This window comes from Rhinolophus hipposideros (assembly GCF_964194185.1).
Source record: "Rhinolophus hipposideros genome assembly, chromosome: 10".
Classification (NCBI taxonomy): Eukaryota; Metazoa; Chordata; class Mammalia; order Chiroptera; family Rhinolophidae; genus Rhinolophus; species Rhinolophus hipposideros.
The window spans coordinates 63,694,955-63,720,763 of NC_138056.1; the positions used below are offsets into that span (position 1 = coordinate 63,694,955).

At 38.6% G+C, this 25,809-nt stretch overlaps 1 protein-coding gene across 5 annotated transcripts in view; it reads left to right on the forward strand.

Annotated features, from left to right (window-relative positions):
* Nucleotides 1–3,722: 3,722 nt before the first annotated feature.
* CEP295 (centrosomal protein 295) overlaps nt 3,723–25,809 on the forward strand; it is a gene marked incomplete at its 3' end in the record, with an annotated part of 47,159 nt that continues 25,072 nt past the window's right edge. For 3 of the 5 annotated variants that reach the window (XM_081063942.1, XM_081063940.1, XM_081063941.1), the window contains exons 1-9: nt 5,954–6,076; nt 9,705–9,905; nt 11,696–11,820; nt 12,630–12,723; nt 14,970–15,065; nt 18,767–18,907; nt 21,222–21,405; nt 21,630–21,785; nt 24,486–24,704. In XM_081063942.1, the coding sequence (XP_080920068.1) occupies nt 5,969–6,076; nt 9,705–9,905; nt 11,696–11,820; nt 12,630–12,723; nt 14,970–15,065; nt 18,767–18,907; nt 21,222–21,405; nt 21,630–21,785; nt 24,486–24,704 (1,324 nt within the window). In that variant the 5' untranslated portion in view covers nt 5,954–5,968. Of the gene's footprint in view, nt 3,854–5,943; nt 6,077–9,704; nt 9,906–11,695; nt 11,821–12,629; nt 12,724–14,969; nt 15,066–18,766; nt 18,908–21,221; nt 21,406–21,629; nt 21,786–24,485; nt 24,705–25,809 lie in introns of those variants that run through there. The other 2 variants (XM_081063943.1, XM_081063944.1) reach the window with 2 other exon arrangements.

The following is a 25,809-nucleotide window of genomic DNA, read 5'->3' on the forward strand; positions in this document are numbered from 1 at the left end:
TCGTTCAACAGTCCCCCTGAGCTTTCAGCCGACAGCCAGCATCAACGGCCAGCTGTAATGAGTGAGCCATTTTGGACATTCCAGAGTGGTTTGGTTGGCAACAATAAAGAACCGAAACAGAAACTAAGGCTTTGGCTTAGTTTCCTACAGCTAGAAAGTGTCAAGACTTGTGATGCTAAACCAGACACTCTGACCCTACTGGGCCTTCTTTGATTCCTCACTGCCTTCTGTTAAAAATAGAACAAGCTGGGGTGGCCAGATGGCTCAGTTGGTTAGAGCACAAACTCTGAACAACAGGGTTGCCGGTTCGATTCCCACATGGGCCAGTGAGCTGCGGCCTCCACAACTAGATTGGAGACAACAAGCTGCCACTGAATTTCTGGAGGAGCAGCTGGATGGCTCAGTGGTTAGAGCGCAAGCTCTCAACAACAATTGCTGGTTCAATTCTCACATGGAATGGTGGGCTGCGCCCCTTGCAACTAAAGATTGAAAACGGGACTGGACTTGAAGCTGAGCGCCCTCCACAACCAAGATTGAAGGACAACGACTTGAAGTTGGTGGGCCCTGGAGAAACACACTGTTCCCCAATATTCCCCAATAAAATTAAAAAAAAAAAAAAAAAAGAACAAGCCACCAATTGTAGAATTTTTTCCCAGGATGTAGGTTGGGTGTCATGCAGGGTCTCTGGTCCCGCTCCCCACACCAAAACGCAGGATATGGTGAGGTCAAAAAGGAATACAACAGAGCCATAGATAGGGGTGTTATACCACTATATTCTCGCTGGCGGCTGGGTTGGAGATGTAGGAAGCAGGAGCCACACAATCCTCAATCTGCCGTCTGCTTCTTCCCCAACTAACCAACCCCCTTGTCAGTGTAGCCACATTTATAACACCAGTAGCCAGTTATATTAGTGGCTAATGGCTAACCGGTAACAGCTGATGGCCAATCAGCCACAGCGGATGGCCATCTGATTACAGCTGATGGTCATCTAATAACCAAGCCAGCACCTTTCCACGTGAGGCCGAGAGCCTGGAAACTGTTCTGCTGGCTCTGTCCCCACATTGGGGAAGTGGAACATATAATTACTTCTTTCAACAAACATTTGAGAAGCTCTATGTGACGGACAACTGAACAAAGAGCACTCCCGGTTCTTAAGGAATTCAGGGTCTAATCAATAGAAAACCAGCCCCATAAATAACTTATTTAAATAAGGACAGATAAGTGCCATGATGAGGAATACTCCGGGAGCTTTTGGACCACTAGACGTAGCCCAAGGCATGAAATAATGGGCATATCTTTTATTGGGTGTGGGAGGGTATTTCTGAGTCCGTGTTCAGGATGTTGAAGTACATATTTAGAATGAACAGTTATTCATCCAAAGAAATGAAGAAATGTTACAGGAAGTGAGGAGGGAGGCAGGGATAAAGAATCCTAGTATTTGGGATAGGGACATGAATTCTAGCCCTGGTTCCTCCCTTCACTTGGCCAAGTCACTGAACCTCTCTGTAACTCAGCTTCCTTTGTAAAACTGAAGTGGGGGTCACACTATTTCTCCATGTACTTGACAGTTCCTTTCTCCAACTCCTTTCAGTTTCGGTGCTCCTCAGAGTTGGTCCTAAGCTCATCACTCTTCTCATTCTGCAAATTCTCCCTAAGTGATCCCATCTACTTCTTTTTTTCCTTTTTTTAATTAAAGTTTATTGGGGTGACAACTGTTAGTAAAGTTACATAGATTTCAGGTGCACAATTCTGTAATACGTTAACTATAACTCACATTGTGTGTTCACCACCCAGAGTCAGTTCTCTTCCATCACCATATATTAGGTGATCTCATCTACTTCTATAGCTTTGGTTACAGTTCATATGGAAATGAACCCGAAGTCTATATGCTAGCCCAGTTCTGTGGGCTACTATTGTATTCATCTGCCTACTGCACGTGACTGGATGTGAAGTTCAACACAGGCATGTGAAGTTCAACATGTCCAGAACTGAGCTCATTACCTTGCCCACTTCACTGACTCCCACTTCTGATTTCTTTCTTGGTTGGTGGCACCATCATCGACATTGCTCCCCAAGCTAGTAGCCTGTGAGGTTAATTCAACTCTCCCTTTTCTCTCAACTTCACATGCAATTGTTTGTTAGCAGTGCTATCTTGCTTCCTAAATACTTCTGCAATTCATTCCTTCGTCTCAGAATCCTACAAACAGCACAAAGTCAATTATTCAAAACTTAACTCATGACCCCTTCAAACCTGCTCTTCCTGTGTTCCAGTAGGATGTTGTCCCCGAACCACTCAGTTGCCAAATATGGAACTCAGGCATCACAGTTGATTTCTCCCTCTCCTTTACCTTATATAACTAGGTGACTACCAATTCCTGATGTTTGGCCTCCTATTTGCCTCTTAAACCTACTGTCATGCAGTGTGTCATGCGGGGTCTCTTGTCCCGCTCCCCACATAAGAACTCAGGATACGGTGAAGCCAAAAAGGAACACCTATGGAGCCATAGATAGGGGAGTCATATGACTATATTCTCGCTGGCGGCTGGGTTGGAGACACAGGAAGCAAGAGCCACACTATCCGCAACCTGCCGTCCACTTCTCTCTGCCAATCAACCTCACTTGCTAGCTGCAATCTGCCATGCTAACTGCAATCCGCTCTTGCTAACTCAGCCATCATATTCTTGCTAGTCCCCATTTTCTGCTAGCATAGCCAGGGCAGTTATATTAGTGGCCACTGGCTCACTGGTTACAGCTGACGATCAACTAACTAGCCACAGCTGATGGCCATCCAATCACAGTTGATGGCCATTTACTACCTGAATGAGCACCTTTCCACGTGTGGGCGAGAACCTGGAAACTGCACTCCTGGCTCTGTCCCCACACCTACCCACTTCTCTCCATTCTCAGTGTGATTGTCTTTCACTTCCTGAAGTTGTATCCTAATTGGTTTCCCTGACTCCAGTCTTCAGTCTTAATTCCCTGTGACCTCTGCTTTAAAACCAAGACAGAAATGATCATGTCAGTAACTTCCCTCTCCACCTCCCCACCCCATTTTCTAATCCTGATTCCTGGTATGTTTAACTAGACTACAAAAGCCAGGACAAGGGCCACAATCCATTTACCCTTGTCTCCCCTGCATCTAGCCGACTGTACTTCGCACGTAATAGATGCTCAATAAATATGAACCTGTACTCATGCCCTCTCTGATTGCAGATTATTTACAGCAGATAAGTCCTTGACATGGTCTAGGTGTGTCAGACCTCTGGAGGCACAGCGGATCGTGACATGGTTTACCCTTGTACGAGTTGGAAGCCTTTAATGAAAGCAAGCAGAAACTAACTGCAGCATAATCGGACCAAACGAGTTGTGTACTCAATGCACAAAAGGATGCAAATCCCAAGGCATCTTCATGATTTGTACCTTGAGACCATAGCCACCCTCCTGACTCTGGACAAATGAAGTAAAACTTCAAAGCCGCGGTATGAGAAATAATGGGGCTCCGCGTACTTAGGGGCGTGCGCGAGCCCGTGCGCGAGCCCGTGCGCGAGCCCGTGCGCGAGCCCGTGCGCGAGCCCGTGCGCGAGCCCGTGCGCGAGCCCGTGCGCGAGCCCGTGCGCGAGGCGCGGGCTTCTCCGGCGCGGTCGTCCCGCTGGCCTCGGGGGAGGCGGGCCCCGGCGGGTTCCCGCGGTGTGGCCCCGCCATTGGCGGGCGGTTTGAATGACGGAAGTGACGGCGGCTGGGCGATGGCTGCCCCGCAGGCGCACGAACGGCCGTTCGCAAGCTGATCGGCGGCGGCCGCCGGGGCCTCCCCTGCCTGCGCTGCGGTGCCTGGCTCCCGGCCCCCGGGTCTCGGGTGAGTGACGGTCCTCACGACCTCCTGCCGCTCGGGGGCCGGGAGTGTGCGGGAAGGAGGGGCCGTCGGGCCGTGGCGGCGCCGCGAACGCAGCACGGCCCGCGGTTCTCCGGCCCCGGCGGGCGACGGGCTTTGCGGAGCCCCGGGGCATTAGGCACGGCCGGTCCCGGACCCGCCCGCCCCGTGAGCGTCTCCCCGGGGACTGACGCGGGTGGCTCTGCGCGCTCCTCCGGGGCCGGGTCGCGCGGGGTCCCTGAGCTGCCAAGGCCGCGGCGGCCGGGGGCCTCCGCTGTTCCTGGGGCTGCTGAAATCGGAATCGGTGCGTCCTGCCCACCTTCCCCGCCACGGTCACCCGCGGTCGTGGCCTGCAACCTGGTAGCCGTTTAAAAGCACCACGTGGAATCGTTTCATGCGGAGACATTGCTCTTTTTTGGTGTCTGTCGCCTTGGACGTTTTGGGCATTAAGTCCTGCCCCACACTGAGCTTGTAAAACAATGGGGAACGTTTGAGTCTTTATATAGAAAGCATTTGGCAGTTTCAGTTTCAGCAAGGGACCTAATCATCAGATCGTGTGGGGTTAGGTATTATCACTCCCAGTGTGTAGGTTAAGAAAAGACCCAAGTGACTTGACCCGTGTCTTCTGCTCTAAGTGGCAGTGTTGGGTCTTGAACCCAGTCTTCTAAATCTCGTATTAATTTTTGATTACAACATGCCAGGTGTCATTTAATCAGAACAAAATTTTGCAAGATACATAGTCTTTCTTTTATTGGATAGTAATAATACATAGAATTTTAAAATCTATATTGATATAAATAAGTGAGGGAGCAGGGGAATTCCTTCCTTGCAGTAGAATTCCGTTTGATAAATGTAGAAGGTATAGTGGAAATAGAAAATACTTTTTGATAATTGCCACAGTAATTGTTTCAGACAGTCGTCATCAGTGGATGCTAAACAGAGTGGGCAAAAGTTTCATGAGCCTCAGATTTATATAGCCTCAACTATCTCTTCGTCAGATATTACAAAGGAAAAGTAGTAACTACAGTGGAGAAACCTACAGCCTTAGTCACCTGATCAAAATTTCCCTCACTCGTAGTAAGACAGGTTATCCACATTTACGTCCTATGTGATGCCCTGAGACGGGTGTATTATCACTTCTGTGGTGTTCTTGCCACAAATACATAACCTCATTTTAACCACAAGAAAAGATTGAACAAATCCAAAATCGAGGGACATTTGACAAAACAACTGGCCAGTATTTTTGAAAAATGTCACAATCTTGAAAAGAAAGACAGGCTGAGGAACTCTCCCAGAGTAGAGGAGTTGCAGGAGACATGACAACCTCTGCAGCCATGAGAATGTAATTCACAGACTTTCGGCACCTGCATTCTGAAGTTCATATGCATGGATGCCTCCCATGGGCTGCTCCTAGCCAGTGACAGAGCCTAGCCAATAACAGCAGAGTAGGCCTGTTCCTGAGAAACAACGGACTTGTTCCAAGAGGAAGTTTTTAAAATGATTATTCATTTAAAAATCACACCATAGTAATTAACGAAGAATTGTTTACTGTTCAGAGGTTGATGTGATTCCATATGATACGGTGACACTTGGTGATCAAGTTATATACAATGGGGAGTTGAATCTAGGGACCAGGAGCCCTTGCAATTACAGCAGTCTTGCTGGTTATGAACGGTTATCAGGTGTCTAAAGTGTTCAATTGTAATTGTGCAAACATTTATTCTGTGCTAACACATCTTTTTAAGTCTTTGTGCTTTTTTACATGTAAGCCAGGTAAACCCTGGAAATCCCAGTCAGGAATGTCAGGTCCCAGATACTCTGTAAACAATGATCTGCTGTAGATGGGGAAATTTTTTTTCAAGTAATTCTGATTCACCGTCCACTTACCATCTGAGAACCACTGATTTAAGTGCTGAATTAATAACTGATATCTGTAATAAGTTGGACTGTGTTTACCCAAATTACTCTCTTTGTTAGTGTACAGCCCTTTATCAAATATATTAATATGTATTTTAAAAATTATTCTCATCTTTGCTGCCCTATTTTAATAGACGTTTTTCTCTTTTCAAATTCAGAGCCTTTATACATAAAGACACAGAAATGAAAAGAAAGGTAATAAATGCTGGCAAACTGAGATTGAGTCCTAATGAGGAAGCCTTCATTTTAAAAGAAGATTATGAAAGACGACGAAAACTAAGATTACTACAGGTAAAAATTTATTTGAAACAAAGTTTCAAATTCTTTGTCTTCCCCAAATTATTAGTAATTTTTAGGTTAGAATGTTCTAAATGTTTCCTGTAAAAACCAGAAAGGCTGTATAAGAGCTCTGGTTCTTGCATGTTGAGTAGTTTTTGGAGCATATGAAAAAATAGGCTGAAATGGTAAATAGATTGAAGAAGAATTTGAGGATAGGGTTTGTTTGACTCAATAATTATTGGAAAACAGTTCTTTAAATATTTTAAATTAATTTTTATTAGTTTCACATGTACAAAGCAATGTTATAGTTAGACATTTAAACCCCTAATAAAGTGATAACCCACCCCCAAGCTACTACCCCTCTGACGTCATATGTAGCTGTTACACTACCATCTTCTATTTTCCCTATGTTGTACTCCACATCCTGTGACTGTCTATACCTATATATTTAGTTATAGTTGATATTCAATATCATTCTACTTCAGCTCTTCAGGTGTATATCACATTGCTCAGGCATCTACACCATCTATGATGTGATCCCCCTGACAAGTCCAGTGCCCATCTGGCATCTTACGTGATCTTTACAACATTGTTCATTATATTCTCCATACCGTATTAACTACCAATTTGTATTTCTTAATGCCTTCACCTTTTTTTACCTTGGCCCCAACCCCATTCCCATCTGTCACCCTGATAGATCTAGTACCTGTTTGGCACCATACCTAGTTATTACAGTATCATTGACTATATTCCTTATCCTATATTCTACATCCCCATGACTACTGTATAATGCCAATTTGTACGTCTTAATCCCTTCCCCTTTCACCCATCCTCATCCCCACTCCTATCTTAAAGAAGTGTCCCTAAGATTCCTTGTAATACTGGTTTGGTGGTGATGAACTCCTTCAGCTTTTTCTTGTCTGGGAAGCTGCTTATCTGTCCTTCAGTTCTAAATGACAGCCTTGCTGGGTAGAGCAATCTTGGGTTGTATGTCATTGCTTTTCATCACTTGGAATATTTCCTGCCACTCCCTTCTTGCCTGCAAAGTTTCTGTTGAGAAATCAGCTGACAGTCGTATGGGAGCTCCCTTGTAGGTAACTAACTGCTTTTTTGCTTGCTATTTTTAAGAGTCTCTCTTTGTATTTAACCTTTGACATTTTAATTATGATGTGTCTTGGTGTGGACCTCTTTGGGTTTATCTTGTTTGGGACTCTCTGCACTTCCTGGGCTTGTATGTCTATTTCCTTCACCAGGTTAGGGAAGTTTTCTGTTATTATTTTTTCAAGTAGGTTGTCAATGCCTTGCTCTCTCTCTTCTCCTTCTGGTACCCCTATAATGTGAATGTTGGCATGCTTGATATTGTCCAAGAGGCCCCTTAAACTCTCCTCAATTTTTTGGATTCTTTTTTCTGTTTGCTCTTCTGGTCAGGTGTTTTCTGCTACCTTCTACATCGCCGGTTGGATCCTCTGCTTCATCTACTCTACTGTTGATTCCCTGTAATATATTCTTCATTTCTGTTATTGTATCCTTTATTTCTGACTGTTTCTTGTTTATGGTTTTCATCTCTCTGTTGAAGTTCTCCCTGAGATTATTGAGCATTCTTATAACCAGTGTTTGGAATTCTGCATCTGATAGATTGCTTATCTTCATTTCTCTTAGTTCTTTTTCTGGAGCTTTGTTTCTGTGTATTAGGTAGGGCTCCTATGTCTTCTGGTCTTAGTAGAGTGGCCTTATGTGTTAGGTGTGCTGTGAGGTTCAGTGGCACAGTCTTTCTGGTCACCTGAGCCACGCACTCCAGGTGTGTCCCTTGTGTGGGTTGTGTGTGCCCTCCTCTTGTAGTTGAGCCTTGGTTGATAATTGCACATCAGTGTGAGGGACTGACCCCTGGGCTCACTGGTTGTGAGGACTGGCCTTGACTACAGTGGAAGAGTTGTTGTGCAGGGGCTGCTCCTATGCAGCAGGATCTGCCTCAGCAGGACTCTGCTGCCTGCCCAGTGTGCCCCTTGGGTGTATTGTACTTGGAGGTAGCTGGGTGATGCTCCAGCTCATTTTGAAGCTGGCCACTGAGGGCGCCAGCCCCAGGACTCCCTTGGAGGAGATCCGCTGTGGGTCTACTTCAGCCACAGCCTGTGCCCCACCCGAGGCTACCTAGTGGGAGCCAGAAAGAAATCCGCAGATGGCTGCCGCCCTTGCCATGCTTTGGAGCTCCTTCAGAGGCCAAGCCGCTAACCAAGGCTGGCTGCCGCTAGTGCCAGGCCTAGGGCTGCTCAGCCGAGGTACAGGACATGCTCAAGCCAGATGCTGCTTGTCTGGGTTCCACGAACCTTTGAGAGACTATAGGAAAGTCTGCAGCTTGAGCCAAAGCAGGTGGTGTGCATGAAAAAGCCACTGAAAACAGCCATGGTGTGCCCAAAAGTTGGGCCGGGCCAGGTCTCATATTGCCAGGGTGTGGCTAATAACCGGCAGAGGCTCAGACATGGCTGCTGCTTGTGTTCTCACGCTGGGAGGGGGAGGGCTCAACAAAGAAACAATGACTTCTACCAGCTCCACTGTCCAGAAGAAAGCCACCTCTCTAGCCCCCATCCCAAGCCAGACAACTTAGTTCCCCTCCATTTGTCCCTGCCGCCTTTCCAGCTGCTGCCCCAGTGCTGACGCTCAGAGAGAGTGATTCCACTGGTGGTAAGTCCGTGCACAGTCCCTTTAAGAGGAGGGCCTGCTAGTACAGTCGCACTCAGTCTCACTCAATTACAATCTCTGCTGGTTTTCACAACCAAAAATTATGGGGACTTCTCTCCCCAGCACTGGACACCTGGGCTGGGGTGGGGCAGGGATCTCTCACTCCTTTAAGGGATGAGGGGACCCCACAGCCGAAACAGCCCTCCCAATGTTTAATGGTCACACGAGGGTGTGGACTAGCCTGTTCCTCGTCTCTGACCTTCCTACCAGTCTAGAGGTGGTTTCTTCTGTCCTTAGTAGAAGGGCTTCAGTTCAGTTTGATTTTAGGCGATTCTCAATAATGGTTGTTTTGTAGGTTAGTTGTAATTTTGATGTAGTTGTGAGAGAAGGTAAACACAGCATTTACCTACTGTACCATCTTGGTTGTCCCCTCTTTAAATATTTTTTAAATTATGTGTAACTGATGAAGATTGTGGCAGGAAGATTAGAATGACTTTGAAGACGACTTACTGGAAAGATTATTAGCTGCGAAACAAATTTATTAAGAAATTGTTTTTTTAGAATAAGTTAAGTCTTCGTGCACCATGTTTTAGGTGCCATTCTGCCTAGAATTGGGGATGATGTACCACAGGTATAGAGTTCTCATCCAGCCTTATCTGTGCTCATCTGGGCTATAAATTTTATTGAATCATGCTTAACCATTTTAGCCTGTTAAGTTATTAGAATGATAATGGCAGTACCATTAGGGCTTAGGGGGCAGTAACCAATCAGAAAACTTTAGAAGTTGTCTTGAGGTTTTAGTTTTTTTCTATATCACTTGGATTTTTTGCTTATCTAATATAATATGAATATTCGGGAGAATCGATAGACCTAAAGAGAATTTATTTGGGTTCCTATTTCTAAATAGCTTTTCAAAAAACTTTAAGCTTCTTGTCATATAATCTGTTAAATATTCATTCTTTAGGTTCGAGAACAAGAAAGGGGTATCGCTTTACAGATAAGAGAGGATATAAAACAGAGGAGAAACCAGCAATTTATTCGTTTGGCAGAGGCACTAAGGACAGAATGGGAAGAATCACAAACTCAGAAAATAAAGAACTTGGAAAAACTCTATTTGGCAAGTTTAAGAAATATGGGAGAGGGACATCAACAAGCCAAAGAAAATGTAAGTGAACACTTATTTGACTACTTCTCTGTGGTAGTAATATTGGTTAAAAGTAAATTGTATTTGTTAAATGCTTGTGTGATAAAAATATTTTCACATAGAATTTGTTTTGAGCAGCCTGAACTTTGTACATTTAATATAATTCAAGAATGCTGCTAGGTTCATTTCCTAGTAAGAATCATGTTAAGTAAAATCTATTTTCCTGTGATGTTTAAATTACCATTATTTTTTTCTGTTCCTTAAATATGTGGGTAAATAAAATAGTAACCTTCTGAATCAGAAGTTGTGGTTTCAAGCATTTTGGACAAATTCAGTGGGGTGAATTCAAATTTCCCACTTTGTTATTCCTCATACCTGTATAGGTGATGTGTACTTTTCACATCAATAAAATGTACTTTTATAAAACATGTATAGATGAATGTGCATACACTTAGATTTCACTCACACATAGTAAAAATTCTTTGATGACCGGGCTGGCCTGGTGGCTTAGGTGGTTGGAGCTCCGTGCTCCTAACTCCGAAGGCTGCCGGTTCAATTCCCACATGGGCCAGTGGGCTCTCAACCACAAGGTTGCCAGTTCGATTCCTGGAGTCCCGGAAGGGATGGTGGGCTTCGCCCCCTGCAACTAAGACTGAACACGGGCACCTTGAGCTGAGCTGCTGCTGACCTCCCGTATGGCTCAGTTGGTTGGAGTGCGTCCTCTCAACCACAAGGTTGCCGGCTCCACTCTCACAAGGAATGGTGGGCTGGGCCCCCTGCAACTAGCAAGGGCAACTGGACCTGGAGCTGAACTGCGCCATCCACAACTAAGACTGAAAGAATAACAACTTGAAACTGAACGACACCCTCCACAAGTAAGATTGGACAACAACTTGACTTGGAAAAAAGTCCTGGAAGTACACACTGTTCCCCAATAAAGTCCTGTTCCCGTTCCCCAATAAAATCTTTAAAAAAAAAAAAAAAAGAAATGAAGTTTAAAAAAAAAAAATTCTTTGATGACTCAGAAAGGCAAAGTACGTAGAACTTAACTCAGTACTTAAGACTGCTTCCCGGCCTTACTTTTTTTATTGTGATTTATGATTGGAAAATACAGGCCTACCTCAGTGATATTGAAGGTTTTATTCTAGACCACTGCAATAAGGTGAGTCACCCGAATAGTTTGGTTTCCCGATGAATACAAATGTTGTGTAGTTATCCTGTCGTCTATTAAGTGTGCAATCACATTGTATCTAAAAAACATTGTACATACCTTTATTTAAAAAATGCTTTAATGCTAAAGAATGCTAACCATCATCTGAGCCTGTTGGAAAAATGGCACCGATAGATTTGCTCAATGCAGCATTACTGCAAAGCTTCATTTTGTAAAAAACGCACTATTAAGTACAATAAAGCAAAGCACAGTGAAACGAGGTGTGCCTGTACTAGATTGCAGTCCCAGAGGTAGTCACACAAAATAAACAAGCTGGTTCCAAAGAAGGGAGGTATTTGATATCAAAATGCTAGCGAGGAAAAGAAATATCTGTAAAGAATGTGGCAATCAAATATGTTCCTTGGATCCCTTGTTTTAGTTTGTGTGTTTAGTAAAAACCTTAAGTTCTGACATTAGATATTTGTAGCTTTATTTATGCCCCTTGAACTTTGTGTGTTAGCTCAATATTTACTAAACTTCAGTCATTAGAATACCACCTTCATGATTTTTGCCCAGATCTGGGGAACCAACTAGGGGTTGTACTGTGTATTACCTTTTAATCTTGTTTAACATAACATTTCAAGTAATATATATATTTTAGGAACCTGACTTGAATGCTCTGGCACAGCGGGCAGCAGAAAGAAAAAGAAAAGCAGAAATGAGGCATAAAGAAGCTCTGAAAGTACAGAAAAATCAAAAAGAAATGTTAATGAAACAAAAAACCTGGTAAAGTAATAATTTTTACCATATTTTCCACGGAAACTGATGTAACTGGAAGTAGAGGCTGCATTGGATATTGTTTAAGCAGATATTAAATAAAAGCCATCATATATCCATTGTGTTTGTTAACTTGGTTTAAAAATAATGCAGTGAGGGAGTGGTTTGCTGAGGGGAACATAGTAACAAATGAGCTTTCCTTCTAGTCTGACTGTAGCAACAAATTACTAAGTTTTTATAGAAATGTATGGCTAAAAAAAAAAAAGTTTCTGGTTGAACCCCTGTGGTGAATATATTAAATAAATACCTTTTGGTTTTGGTTTTTTTTAAAAAAGAAATGTGTGGCTAGTTCAGAATGCATGTCAACCAAAATCTCTGCTGCTGATGTAAAAAAAGAAAAAAAATAAGTGCGATTAAGAACACTGAAAGAGGTTGTAGACTCTTTGGAAGTCATTAGTCAGTATTTTTGCATATTCTAAAAATGAAAGAGGCTGTTATTGATCAGCAATGGTCATTGTATACAGTGGCCCATCCTTAACAACATTTCTAGTTTTTTTCACTCTAAACTATCCTAAATTAAGGAACATTGAATATGTGTTGGGTCAGTTCCACTTTACATGTTTAGATACATCTCTTTCAGTTGGTAAACATTTTCTTACATGTCCACTGTGTATAGACTCTTTATTAAACAGCATACTGAGCCTGTGGAATCAGACTGGAGGATTTCTTTAGATCCTATGGTTTTTATATTTTTAACCCCAACAGTTGTGCTGTAATATTACCTGAGAGATTAATTTATGACATCTCTTGTTTTTAAGGCATATAAAAGCTCGAAAGGAAGCACTGCTTGTGGAAAAAGAGAGATCTGCCAAAATTACAAGTCTGCCACCTCCTCCTCCAACTCTTTTTGAGGTGAATTATTTTGACTGTTAAGAACTAGGTTATACTAATTCTAATTCTTTACTATTAGAATTCACTGTAGATCAAAATACCATTTGTTAACTTAATGTTAAATTGTATGAGTAACACAAGTATATCTGTAGTATTTAAAAATAATGCTACAGGGGGTGGCCGGTTAGCTCAGTTGATTAGAGCGTGGTGGTTTGATCCCTGCACGGGCCACTGTGAGCTGCACCCTCCTAAATAAATAAATAAGTAAGTAAATAAGTAAATAAATAAATAAGAATAGTGCTATGTATCATTTTACCTGTGAATACTTTAGTGTGTATCTCTGATATATAAGGACTTTTTTTTAAAGCACAATACTAATGTTATTCCCTATTTCATCTAATACCCAGTCTGTGGTTCAGTTTTCCCCAGTTGTCTCAAAAACTCTTTGTTGTTTGAAAAAACCTGCAGTGTTTTTGATTTTTTTAAAAACTGAGTAGTTTGGCCCTTAAAAAAAAAAATGTCCTTTATATATATTTTTTAAAAAAATAAGCCTTGGATTATTTGCTCTATAGACTTCCCCACACTCAGGATTTGGTCATTGTACATAGATATCATTTTATAAATAAAGAAATTAGGTTGAGATAAGTTAATAAATTTACATAAGATTACATAAAGTAATGAGAGATCTCTTTCTTTATGGGAGTAAAATGTTTACTTTTGTGACTTGGAGCTGATTTTTGAAAAAAATTTATTAAGTAAAGTGGAAATTATTTTTCAAAGGTATTCGTTCTCTTGTTCACATTAGCTTGTTGTGGTTATTGAGATGGCTGTTTGGATGATTATCAGAATTAAACAGCTATTTTTATCTAATAAGTTAAATAGAAAAGAAAATTAAGACCTAAACAAATACAGGAATGTCTAATTTAGTTGTATATACAAGTATATGTATATGTGATCAACGTAAGAACTAGATATTTGCCTCTTAAGCCTTTCCTTTTGTCAGCCTTCCTGCTTTTATGTTGAGCCATCTGTCTTGTAACATTTGATCCAACAAAATTCAAATGGAGAAGTCAGATTTCAGTCACTCCCTCAGTACCGTGTTAAAAAGCAGGCAGTGTTTTATCCATGATGCCTTTTGATTACCTTTGTCATAATTCCTAATGTCCCTAACAAGCCAAGATCAAAAAATTTTACAAAAAGCAAACAAAACAGTGTGTGTAAGTGATTTGGCAAATATGAATTACATGTAAATGTGAGGTTATAGCTTTTTCCCAAAACTTTTTATCATGAAAAGTTTCAAAATTTTCAAAATACAGAGAAATTAAAAGAAGAGTACAATGAATAGCTATTTGCATTGTGTATAGATTTCAAATAGGTGTTTGTATATATGTATGTATTTGAAGGTAAATTGTAGATATCACCTTTTACCCTAAATACTTCATAACGCTTCTTGTAAGAATAATGATATTCTCTTATGCAACTACAGTATCACACTAAGAAAATTATTGTTAACTCCTTAAAACCATTTAATATGCAATCTATAATAAAAATTCTCCAGTTGTCCCTAAATTGTCTTATTTTACAGCATATTTTCTTTTTTTATACCAGGATCCAAGTCAAAGTTCACCTGTTGCTTCTGATTATTTTGTTTCTTTGGTCTCTTTTAATATAGAACATTATCTCTCCCAACCCTAGCCAACTTCATTATTTCAGATTTTTTGAAGAGACTAACTTGAAGAGACTAGACTAGTTTCTCATATTATGTATTTGTCTCGTTTAGTTATGGTGGTGATTACATGAGATAGCCATCATAAAGGTATATCTTTCTATTTTTAATTACCAAGCAATCTGGGAGATGATATTTGGTACCAAGGAGATATCTATTATTCTTCTACGTGTATTCATTGGCCTACTTCTATTTGAAAAAAAAAAAAGAGAGAGAACTTTCTCTTATGAGTGGGCATGAACCACCGTAACCAAATGATCACACTTAGAATCAGTAATAGGGGAGCATCTTACCTTTATGTGCCTATTGATGTGATACATTAAATTATACAGCATCACCTGTTTAATATTCGTGACTAAATATAATCTAGCTTTTAAACCTAAATTCAAGTTTAGTGGAAATACAGTGCGCATGATCCCATGTGAAAAAAACAAATAAGGATAACTGATGAAAATACAAACTTATTTTTTTGCATTGGGTCCAGCTTTAAATGAAAATTAATGCGTTTAACCTAATCTATTTTCTGTGTTCCGTTTTTCAGAACATCGAAGTAAAGAAGATTTCTAATGTGAAAACAAGTAGTTCTACCTACCATCATCTTCATGCTTACGTGAATAGAGAGGTAGACACAAAGCAGGTGACTGACTTACTGTTTGTTCATGACCCTCACTTTGTTATTTCTCATTGAATTGGGTTATAGCTTGGTTCTGTGTGGGTTGTTTCCATGTATCAAAATTTGAACAACTCTACCAATGCTATAGAGTAATGATGAAAACATCTTTTAAGTATGCTGTGAATTATCAGGTCATGTTTAATATGAATGATGGTTAATATGAATGAAAGGAGTTGGCTATTTAAATGGTTATATTTTAAAGTAGCTGATTTAAAAACTTTTATTGTAAAAATAATACATGCTCTTTGTGAAAAATTTGGAATTACCATGTTTCCCCGAAAATAAGACCTAACCAGACAATCAGCTCTAATGCATCTTTTGCAGCAAAAATGAATATAAGACCCGGGTCTTATAGTACAGTAAGATCGTAAGACCCGGGTCTTATATTATAGTAAAGTAATACCGGGTCTTATATTAATTTTTGCTCCAAAAGATTCATTAGAGCTGATTGTCCATCTAGGTCTTATTTTCGGGGAAACATGGTATACACTCAAGCATAAACTGTAGGAAAAACATGTATGATTTCATCACTAAAAGGAAATGTGATTAATATATTAACAAATTCTTTAGTCTTTATATATAAATATACACACTTTTTAAAACATGATTTTTGTAGGTGCTTAATATTTCGTCAGAGAATTTATTTAACCGTTTTTCTATTATCCCATTTTTTTCTTCTGTAAATAATGCAAACATAATGATCTTATACATTTTTGTCTACAACTCTGTATTCCTAGAAGAGAACTGACTGGTTCCAAACTGTAACATTCGGCAGATACTTGATGTGGATCATTAAATTGCCTTTTAAAAAGCATTAGCAATATATGAGAATGGCTGTATTATCAGGCCCTTGTCTGTGTGGAATATTATGGTTTAAAAACTATTTCCAGTCTTAATAATGACAAATGATATCTCCTTGTTGTTATAATTGCTATTTTTTTGTATCAGTGGGTTTTAATTTTTTTTCCATGTTGGATATATTTGGCTACTAGGGAAATCAGCATTCTAAGTATAGCATTCATTTGGAGTTTAGAGTGCCACAAACACACATTTTGGTTGACTACTTAATAGCAGGTATTAAAATCAGTGTTCAATCAAGACCTAAGATGAATATCATCGTCATAGAGTTAACTTGTAAGAATAAATATTGAAATTTGTTTAAAATCGTAAATTATCACAAGTTCAATATTATAGTACAGGAATAATAACTTTAGTCTATTGCTAACTTGCTTTTGTGGTTACTAATACTGCATTTTTGTAGTATTAGATAGATGTTTCTTTTCAACTAAGATTAATGAAGAAAGATTTTTTTTGCCTAGCCCTAATATAGGGTACCACTATTGGTGTTACAGTAAATTATTAAACTTTCCTCTTTAATAGTAACTAAAAGACCTACCTCCTTTAATTTCTGGACTTGAAGATTGGATCAGTAGCTATAATGCAGTTTTATAAAAGCAGTCCCACAAACTAAAGCATTCTAATATTTTCTTCTCACTTCTTCACACTATCATTTAGGAAAAAATCTGTCCTTAATCCTTGGGTTTAAAATATGGCAGTGGAACAATGTGGTTGGTTTCCAAGATAACAAATTTATCTCTGAATTTTAATCTGCATCTAAGCTTATATGACATGCACAATAATTTAGCATCTTTCCTGGAGTGGAATGATAGGATCTTTAGCAGGTTTCTGTAAAAAAATACTTGCACTTTTGGCCTATATGTTTGGTTATTTCTTTAGTAGCTTCCTGCAAATAAAGTATTTTCATTTATTCAGTCGGCCTTTTTAACATGTGAGAGCTGCTATTATGTTTTGTTTGACTATCCTGGTAAAGTACTTCTAAAATCTCTTGTATGCCACAAAATTTGTCATTAGCTGAAGAATGATGAAAGTGGCCTGCTATATTCCTAGAACCATTAGTTCTCTAAATTGTTTTGCTGCATTTACTTTCTATACATGCAACTAAACAAAACATCATATGCTTAAAATTCCTAAATTACTCACGGCCTTCATCATGTCTGTTCTTTGACAGTGACAGTTGCATAGCACTTTTTAAAAATGGATTTTTCATTCTAGAAATATTTTTCCAATCTGAGCCATTATGGTGGTTGCTGTGAGACCCAAGAATATCTGCAGACAAGTAAAGCAGAAACAGTTAAATTCATCAATTTAAAAAATATCTGATGTGCAATCCAAATGTCTGATATACAAGATATTAGAAGTAGCATTATTTAATATCATTTACATTCTGTGTACTGCAGATTATAATTCATGAAAAATTTTTTCAGAAACATGTTTTCTAAAAAGAATTTTTGCTTGGGATTCATAGTTTTTGCAAATTTCACATACATTTTGAAATCAACTACTGAAAATGGACTCTAATAATTATTTTAGTCAGATTTTTGTTTAAATTTTTAATTGCATTGACACATATCCACAAAGGATTGTCTTCCTAAAGCATTCTTGTAAAATCTTGTTTCGAGGTTTGGACAATAACAGTAAAATTTGTTTGGGGTGTTTAATTTTTCTCTAACTCTTTATTTTCTTCCTACCCTTTATATTCCTCATTGTGTCCGGACTTAAAATGTCAATCATGAATGTTGCAGGTTTTAAAGTTTTTCTTCCCTTAAAATTTTGGTTTACCAAAAGTCACATTCTGCTTTTAATTTACCCTTAAATGGTGTGAAGAATCCCCTAAGTGGAATAAAATATTGTTCCTGAAGGTCATTTGTTTAATGTTATACATGTTAATTGATGCACTAAATAATTTTATGGAGATCATAATTTTGATTTAATTTAACTTTTGTTCTGCCCGGCATATTTAGATTGCATAGCTATAGGCTCAAAATACAATATTTTTCATAAAGTTGTTTGGCCACTGCATTCTTTCTTAATATATTAACTGTCGGTCTCTTTACCTATTTATCTCCCTATTTGAGAGTTTTAAATAATTTAACATCCATACTTAAGGATCCACGGTCATCCTTAATTATTATTTCACCTGACCAATAGATTTCAACATATAAAATACGTAAGATTTTTACTTAAAGTTACATTTTCAGTGTTTACCTATATTTGAAAGTGAATGTTTAGATATGATAGTAAATCCAGGTTATGTGCCTCGCCCCCCTTTTCGTATTACTATTGTTATGTTAATGAGATATGATGACTGACAACAATATCATAATCATTGGTTATGCACAAGTTCTAGGAAGCGAGAAATTATATTAAAGTAGGTGTTTTGGTGATTTGGGCTTCCTAAGGCCGAAGCCAGGCAGCAGATGTTGGCTTAAAACCAAAGACAAATCTCCGTGCTTCTCTAAATGACTTACATAACCTTTGATGTTTGTGGTTTCTTAACTACTAGCTTTGTGGGTGTTTACCTTTCAACATTGTCAGTTTTAATAGAATTTCTCTATTAACAAAAAATGATGTAGGAATGCATTTGAATGAGTATAGTGTAATTTGGTTTGAAATGAACTTGTAAAACTAAACCAACAATTTGATCTTTTTCGTAGATACATGCTGATAATGGTGGGCACTTAAAAACAGAACTCTATAGTTTAATTTTAGATAAGTAGAAGAACATCTTAAAGTTGCTTTGTTTTTTAGTTATCGCTTTGTTTCACACTTTTAAATTGTCTAAAATATTACTGATTGACTGCTAGCCAGATCCTCATTTGGCTGCTGAGGAAGAAGCTAAAAGATTGGAAGAAATACAAAAACAAGCAGCGAAAGAGAGAATGGAACAGAATGAAAAGGCACATGTACGGGGTTTCCAAGCAATGAAAAAGATCCATTTGGCTCAAGTAAGAATTAAATTCTGGCTGTGACCACTACTGATAGATTTACGGATAGCACTGCAGAGCTGATCAGTGAATGTGCTCACATTATGGAAGTATGAAGAATGTGACAATATGGTCTGAGTCACAATTTCAAGTTTCCAGACTTTCTTTTACCTCCTGTTTCAAATTCAGCTTGGGCGAAGCTGTCTGTTCTCACTTATAGTATATTACTATTCTAAAACTTTTACTAATGATAAATTTATTAAAAGTTTAATATTTTAATCAATTCAAAAATAGCATGAGAAGTCACTTTCTAATTACTTGAATTGCATTTGTGATCTGCAAATTTTAGGATTCAATACATTAAATATTTCTTGAGCAAAAGTGTTTGATGGCTTTGCAGAGAATTGATTCAAAGGTAGAGACATGGTCCTTGCTCAAGGAGCTTTGAAAAAGCAACTGTTGCAGAGTTGCAAAATACGTACAATGAAAACTGGCTTTATCATTTTTGCTTCACTTCTGTCATGCCTACTCAGTGAGTGTTTATTCTTGAAACAGCATAAAAATGATTCATCTTTTTGGGAATCTGATTTTATATTCTGAATTTGACTAATGCATTTGGGTGTTTTAAATACTCATCTGAGGAATGAGTTTTTAAGTACTTTTGGATAGGAATTAAAAGCCTACTTATTAGTTTAGTTTATACTTATTAGTTTATACTTATTGTATAGTTTGGACTGAATTATGACATTCTCCCTTAAATTTTTAGCTTTTATAAACTAAATAAATTATGACTAAAATAACTGAATGGCTGAATTATTAGCAGGAATTCTCATCTAAGTTTTAAGCCTATAGAAAAGAAATGTGAAAGCATCATAAACTGATCATGTTCTTGCACAAATCAATAGTATGTAATGGTTAAGAAAGTAGACTCTGCAGTCTGCCTGAATTTTTCTCCCTTCTTCACTGCTTTGCTGCTTGATCTCAAGCAGGTTGCCTACCCTCTCTGAACTCTGTTTCATCATCTGTTTTGTGAGGATGAAATGAGCTTAGTAAAGCCCCTAGAATTGTGCCTGGAATTTTATAAGCTCAGTGGTAGTGGTAGTTGTTATTATAAGTAATTCAAGTAGAAAAATATGTAATGATTTTAGAGAATTTAATGAGATGATTTGAATCTTAATGTAAATGAAATTTATTCATAATTTGATTTTCAGGGCATGGCAAAAAAATTTATCTTCAAATGACAAAATATGTAAAACTTTACATAAGAATAAGTAGTGTGTGTATGTTATCACTTGACAAACACCTTGTTATTATACCGGAGGCTGTTCACCTTTTTGTAGACTTGGTGTCTCTTATACAAAATTGGTGTCAAAACCGTGCAATCCCATTACTGTTAGAGCATTTTATTCCCCCGTCTCTGAACCTTTTTGCTGTAGACCCCATTGTGCTTTGGGATCTTATTTCCTGCTAATGTCTATTGTAACTATTTGGCCTCTACCTGCCTCTTTAACTTTATCCTTTTTGCTTTACTACCTTTGCCCTCTATGCCCTATCCATAATGAACAGCATACTTTGTCTGAACACCCCATGCCTTCATCTCCATACCTTTCTGTTTCAGTTGTTACTTCTCACTCGTAACTCCTCCTTCACCCACTTTTGTCTTGCTAAATCCTCATCCCAAGGGATGAGAGCTTTTATGCCCCTGCCCTGTCCTCCATCACCAAAATTAGATTGGATAACCTCACTAAAACATTTGTTTAAACTTCCATATTAACTAGACTCTTTAAGCTAAAAGAGATACTTACAGATCCCCTTTAGTCATGGTGATTCCTAAGAGTGTGAAGTAATAAAAAGTATCCTCTGTGAAGCACAGTCACTGGTGCTTTGTGTCTACCTGAGACTGGTATATGCTGCTGGCTCTGAGGAGACCTGGCACAAAGTACATTGCAGGAGCCATGGCAACTTACGTAGAATGTAACTTCATGACTATCCTGAGAAAGGACTGTAAGTGGCAGGTACTTTTGAAGCTTTGTGGCCTATTCAGTACCATCAGCTGACAGTACTTGCTAACAGAATACTAATTACCTGTTTGTTGGTCTGTAGGCGATAGGTGAGATTATGTCTCTAGCATCTGTCATGGTATCTGGCATTCCGTAAATATTTTTTTGAATGAATAAATTAACTAATATACTTTGGGGGCAGAACAAATGGTAGAGGAGGGAAGGGAACCCCAGGCCTTGTACCTCAGGATTTCTCCCCTTTTCCCTCACTATTAATGTTACTATCCAAAATTTGTGACTCAGCTGTTGTTAATTAATTTTCTTTATTCTTGAAGAATCAAGAAAAACTAATGAAAGAACTCAAACAGCTACAACAAGAGGACCTGGCCCGTAGGAGACAGACTGTAGCAAGAATGCCACCACAACTACTTGAACTTCCATACAAACGTAGTGAGATGAAAGAAGATTGGCAGAGAGAGCTAGAATTTGCCTTTGAAGACATGTACAATGCAGACAATAGTAAGATATTTTCAATTAACTTTCAACAATTATTTTAAATGTTTTGGTGGGAAAATATATTTGTATTCATGAAGCAAGTTTTATTTTGAAATGAATTTTCCATTTGAAGGAGGACCTCACATTTTAGACTTAGAAACTATGGATGATGTTCCTTTAAATTTTTATGCTCAAGTTCTTTTTAGTCGTTTTGGAATGGAAACATGTCTCTCTATTTCTTTATTGAGAGGTGAAAGGAAACCTGATTTTGCACCTTGAACCAGAGCCTTTACCCACTGTGACTGATCAGATCCAGGATGAAGAACTGGACCTTTCAATGGAGCAAGAAAATTTAGGCGAAACTGAAAACCTTCCAGTGACAATATGTTCTAGTGAAGCAAACGGTAAAAAACTTCTGAGCTGAATATTATAATATTTCATAGAAAAAATGGTAATCACTTGCCAACAGTTAGGAAAGTTGGGTCTACTTTAAGTACAAACAATGACTAGTACTCATAGGAGTGACAGAAGGAAGAAACAATGTTTTCAGATTTCCATCATTAAAGATCCTTTTCATATACATAGGAGGAAAGTTCTTTTATTCATATGTATATATAGTCTGAAGATTTTTAGGTTATTTCGTTGAGATACTTAATTCTGAATTCATTTGCAAGGTCATCAATGTTTTTAGACTTCCATCAAATCACCAGAGATCCTATTGTGTTCATTACTGCCGGGCCCTTCGTGTGTAATGATGAATAGCACAAACTTAGATCTCTCTTCTAAACTTTCTCTCGCTCTTCACATTCTGAAATTTTTCACTGGGCTGTCACACAGGTACTTAAAATTTATTGTCTAACATAAATTTATCCCCTCTTGCCTACTGACACCTTCCTGTTAGGGTTTCCCGGTGGCAATTTCCACCTGTTCTTGGGAATTTTTTTTTGCTTTCCCGTTCCCGAATCCCAAGAAAAGTTGGTCAGGAAATCAGGAAAATCAGCCCCTTGAACCCAGTAATATCCACAATGGGAAATAAATGTACTACTCACGGTGTATCTCTTAGACATTTTTCCTATTTATTGCTAGGGTTTCCTGGCAGGAATTTTTCTGGGCAGGAACTCCCTCCCGTTCTCGGGATTTTTTTTTGCTTTTCCGTTCCCAGATCCCAAGAAAAGTTGGTCGGGAAATCAGGAAAATCGGCTCCTTGAAGCCCGGTAGCTGGTAGTATTGGCCGTCACTTTGTGGAAACAATTCATCGTGGAGAACAGAAAACAGTTTGTATCTCGGGAGTCGGGAATGGGAAAGCGAAAATATTCCTGAGAATGGGGGGGAATTCCCGCCCGCCTGCCTGGAAACCCTACTTTCTTCCTCGTCTTAGTGAAGGATACCACAGCCTGCAGTTATCCAAGCCAGACCAGTGAAAGTTGCTTCTAACACCACACTCTCTTTTACTCTACAGCTCCTTAAACACCAAGTCCTTTTCATTTTGACCTCTTTTTACCCCCACAGTACTGGTATTGCCTTTGTTCAGAACCACTCAGGCTTTCTCAGTCTTTTTCACCATACACTGTGGATGGGTAGCTTTTTGGGGTTCCAGCTTTATGTGGGTCTCCTGTCAGACTCCTGGGTGAGGGCTCTAGGCTTTATCCCTGCCCCTATGCCCACAGTCTGTCCAAACAAAGTGTAAGGTTATTGAAGTTTGGCATAAACTTCAGAAGATAGTTTCAGGACTCACTTGCCTTCCAGAATTCCCACTTACACTTCATTTCTGGCCTCTACAGAATCTCTCATTTTCTTGCCAGATCAGCAGTGCCTTTAAAAAGATATTTTACTGTTTCACCCAACTTTTTTAGTTTTTTTCATTGGGAATATCATTCAGATCTCTGTCAGAATTAGAGGTCCTGCCTTATCTAATGGGACAGTTACTGTTCTGCTCCTGCCTCTTCCATTTGGGATTGCTGGCTTGGTGTTACCAACTGTCTTGATTGCTCAAAAGAACCTAGGAATCCCATTGTTTTTAAATCCTTATTTTTAAATACTGGCAATTAATTTTATTTCTTAAAAATGAGTGAGTCACAGACTAATGGTGAGTGAAAGAAGCCAGGCAGAAAAGACTACCTAAGTGTAATTACCTATTTATATGAATTTAAAGGAAAAACACATGCAAAACTAATCTGGTCTAGAATAGAGGTTAGGATAGTGGTTATCTTTAGGGGTGTATTGACTGGCAAGGCACAAGAAGGAGTTTAGTAGGTGCTGTAAATGTCCCACATTATGATTTGGATGGAGTTACGTGGATATATATGTAAAGTTCATTGAGCTGTGCACTTAGATTTTGTGCAATTTATTCTTTGTAAATTATAACTCAATTAGAAAGTTTAAAGAAAAATGTGGATCAAACAAAACCATAGTCTACCAGTTTTCAGCCTCTGTAGATTTTTAAAATATTATTCCTTGGTTAAGGCAGAGAACTATGTGTTCACAACCTAGTTTTGTCCCCTTCGAGAATTGTTAGTATTGTACTGAGTTTTGGCATTGTACCATTTGGAAGAATATTTTGAGGAAACAACCGAAGAATTTTTTTTGACTATAGAGGTCTCTTTATGATGCTAAGTGGGAATAATTTAGAAGCACTTGATTTGCTTTTAGTTTATAACTAGTATTGTTTTCCTCCAGCATAGTACCATATTTGGCACAGAGCCATGTTTGGGACGCTTCTCTAGCACAGAATATAGAACCTTATAGCACATATTTTGAAGGCTAATGTTGCCCACAAATTAAGAGGTATGCATTCTGACATCATTCAGCAAGCAGAATAAACATGTTCCTGATAAGTTTTAAAGCTGTAAATTTGTGTTGTATGCATATTGTTGGGAAATAGTTGAATTTTGGTACCTTTATTTAAATTTAAGTTGAAAAATTATTTCTGGTTATAAAATTGTGATTGGGATTGAATAGCATAGTATATAGTGTTAAATAAAGAGGAAAATAAAGTTGTGCTTTTGTTTTAACTGGTGGTTGTAGCGGTAACTAAGTATAAAGATAGAATAATTAGCCTGGTATGTAATAGGTGTTGAATAAGGTTTTTTTCTTTTCCTTTTTAGTTCCCTTGGCAATGAAGACCCACCAGCTCCCTTCAAAAATTCTTTTTAAAAAATTATTAAATAAGATCCGAAGCCAAAAATCTCTCTGGACAATTAAATCCATGTCTGAGGATGACAGTGAAATGATTACGACTGTTAGTGAAACTGAGAGCAAAGCACCAACAGTTGAATCAGAAACAACAACTATCGAAGAGAGAACATTATCTGGGCAGGAGCAAGGTGCTTCTCTCCAATAGTCTAATTTTGTAGTCCATCAACCCTCTCTAAGTTATTCAAAACTATGCTCATTCCTGAAAAGTCTTATAGAGGTCAAAAGCAAGAAAACATTTTAAAGCCCAGAATGCTGCTATTTAAAGGCAATGCATGTTAGAAATTTTAGTGAATCTCCTTCCAGACCACTTTCAGTATAGTAGTGTTATTCATATATATTAATCCCAGTGTAATTGATGAAACAAAATCAGTTTCCTGTTAATGAATTTAGGCTGGGTCTAAGTTTTCTTGTTATTTTTTATGCTGCAGTGAGCATGCTTTTAGCAAAGTCTTTGCCTACATATTTAATTATATCCTTAGGAACAACTCTTGAAAGAATTACTGAAGGAGATGAACATGTTAACAGCTTTAGAGTGTACTGTGTATTTATTTTTAGAGTTTTAGCTTCTGGATTTTTAAAAAAAAATGTGACTGGATTTTTATGGAAATGTTTTGCTACCAGGATTCTAAAAGAAATGACTTTTAGTTTGGATTTTAGATTTTATTTTAAGTACAACAGGAAGCCTTCTGGAAATAGTTTCTTCAGTTGACCTCTTGACTCTAGGGGGAGGGAGTCCTACCACTGGCTCCTCCTTTAGGCTTTCCTTAGCTGCTTATCTTCATCTCTACAACCACTAGTCATTTCCCCCTGAGCTTGTTTCTCAAATCTCTTCTCTTTGTAGCAACACTCCCTAGTTTTGATCTCTGATGTCATGACTTTACATTATGATCTGTGCACTCGTGATTTCCAAGGGTGTCTTTCTGGGCTTGGACTCTCCTTTGAACTCCACTCATTTAAATGTCTATTTGACATCTTCCCTTGTATATCTAATTGCATCTTAAAGTTTTTCAGAACTGAATTTTTGATATCCCCTTCCACCCTACACCTGCTTTTCCAATAACCATGTTTCCCTGAAAATAAGACCTAGCCGGACCATCAGCTCTAATGTGTCTTTTGGAGCAAAAATTAATATAAGACCCGGTCTTATAGTAAAATAAGTAAATATAGTAAATATAGTAAAATAAGTAAATATAGTAAAATAAGACCGGGTCTTATATAATATAATATAACTGT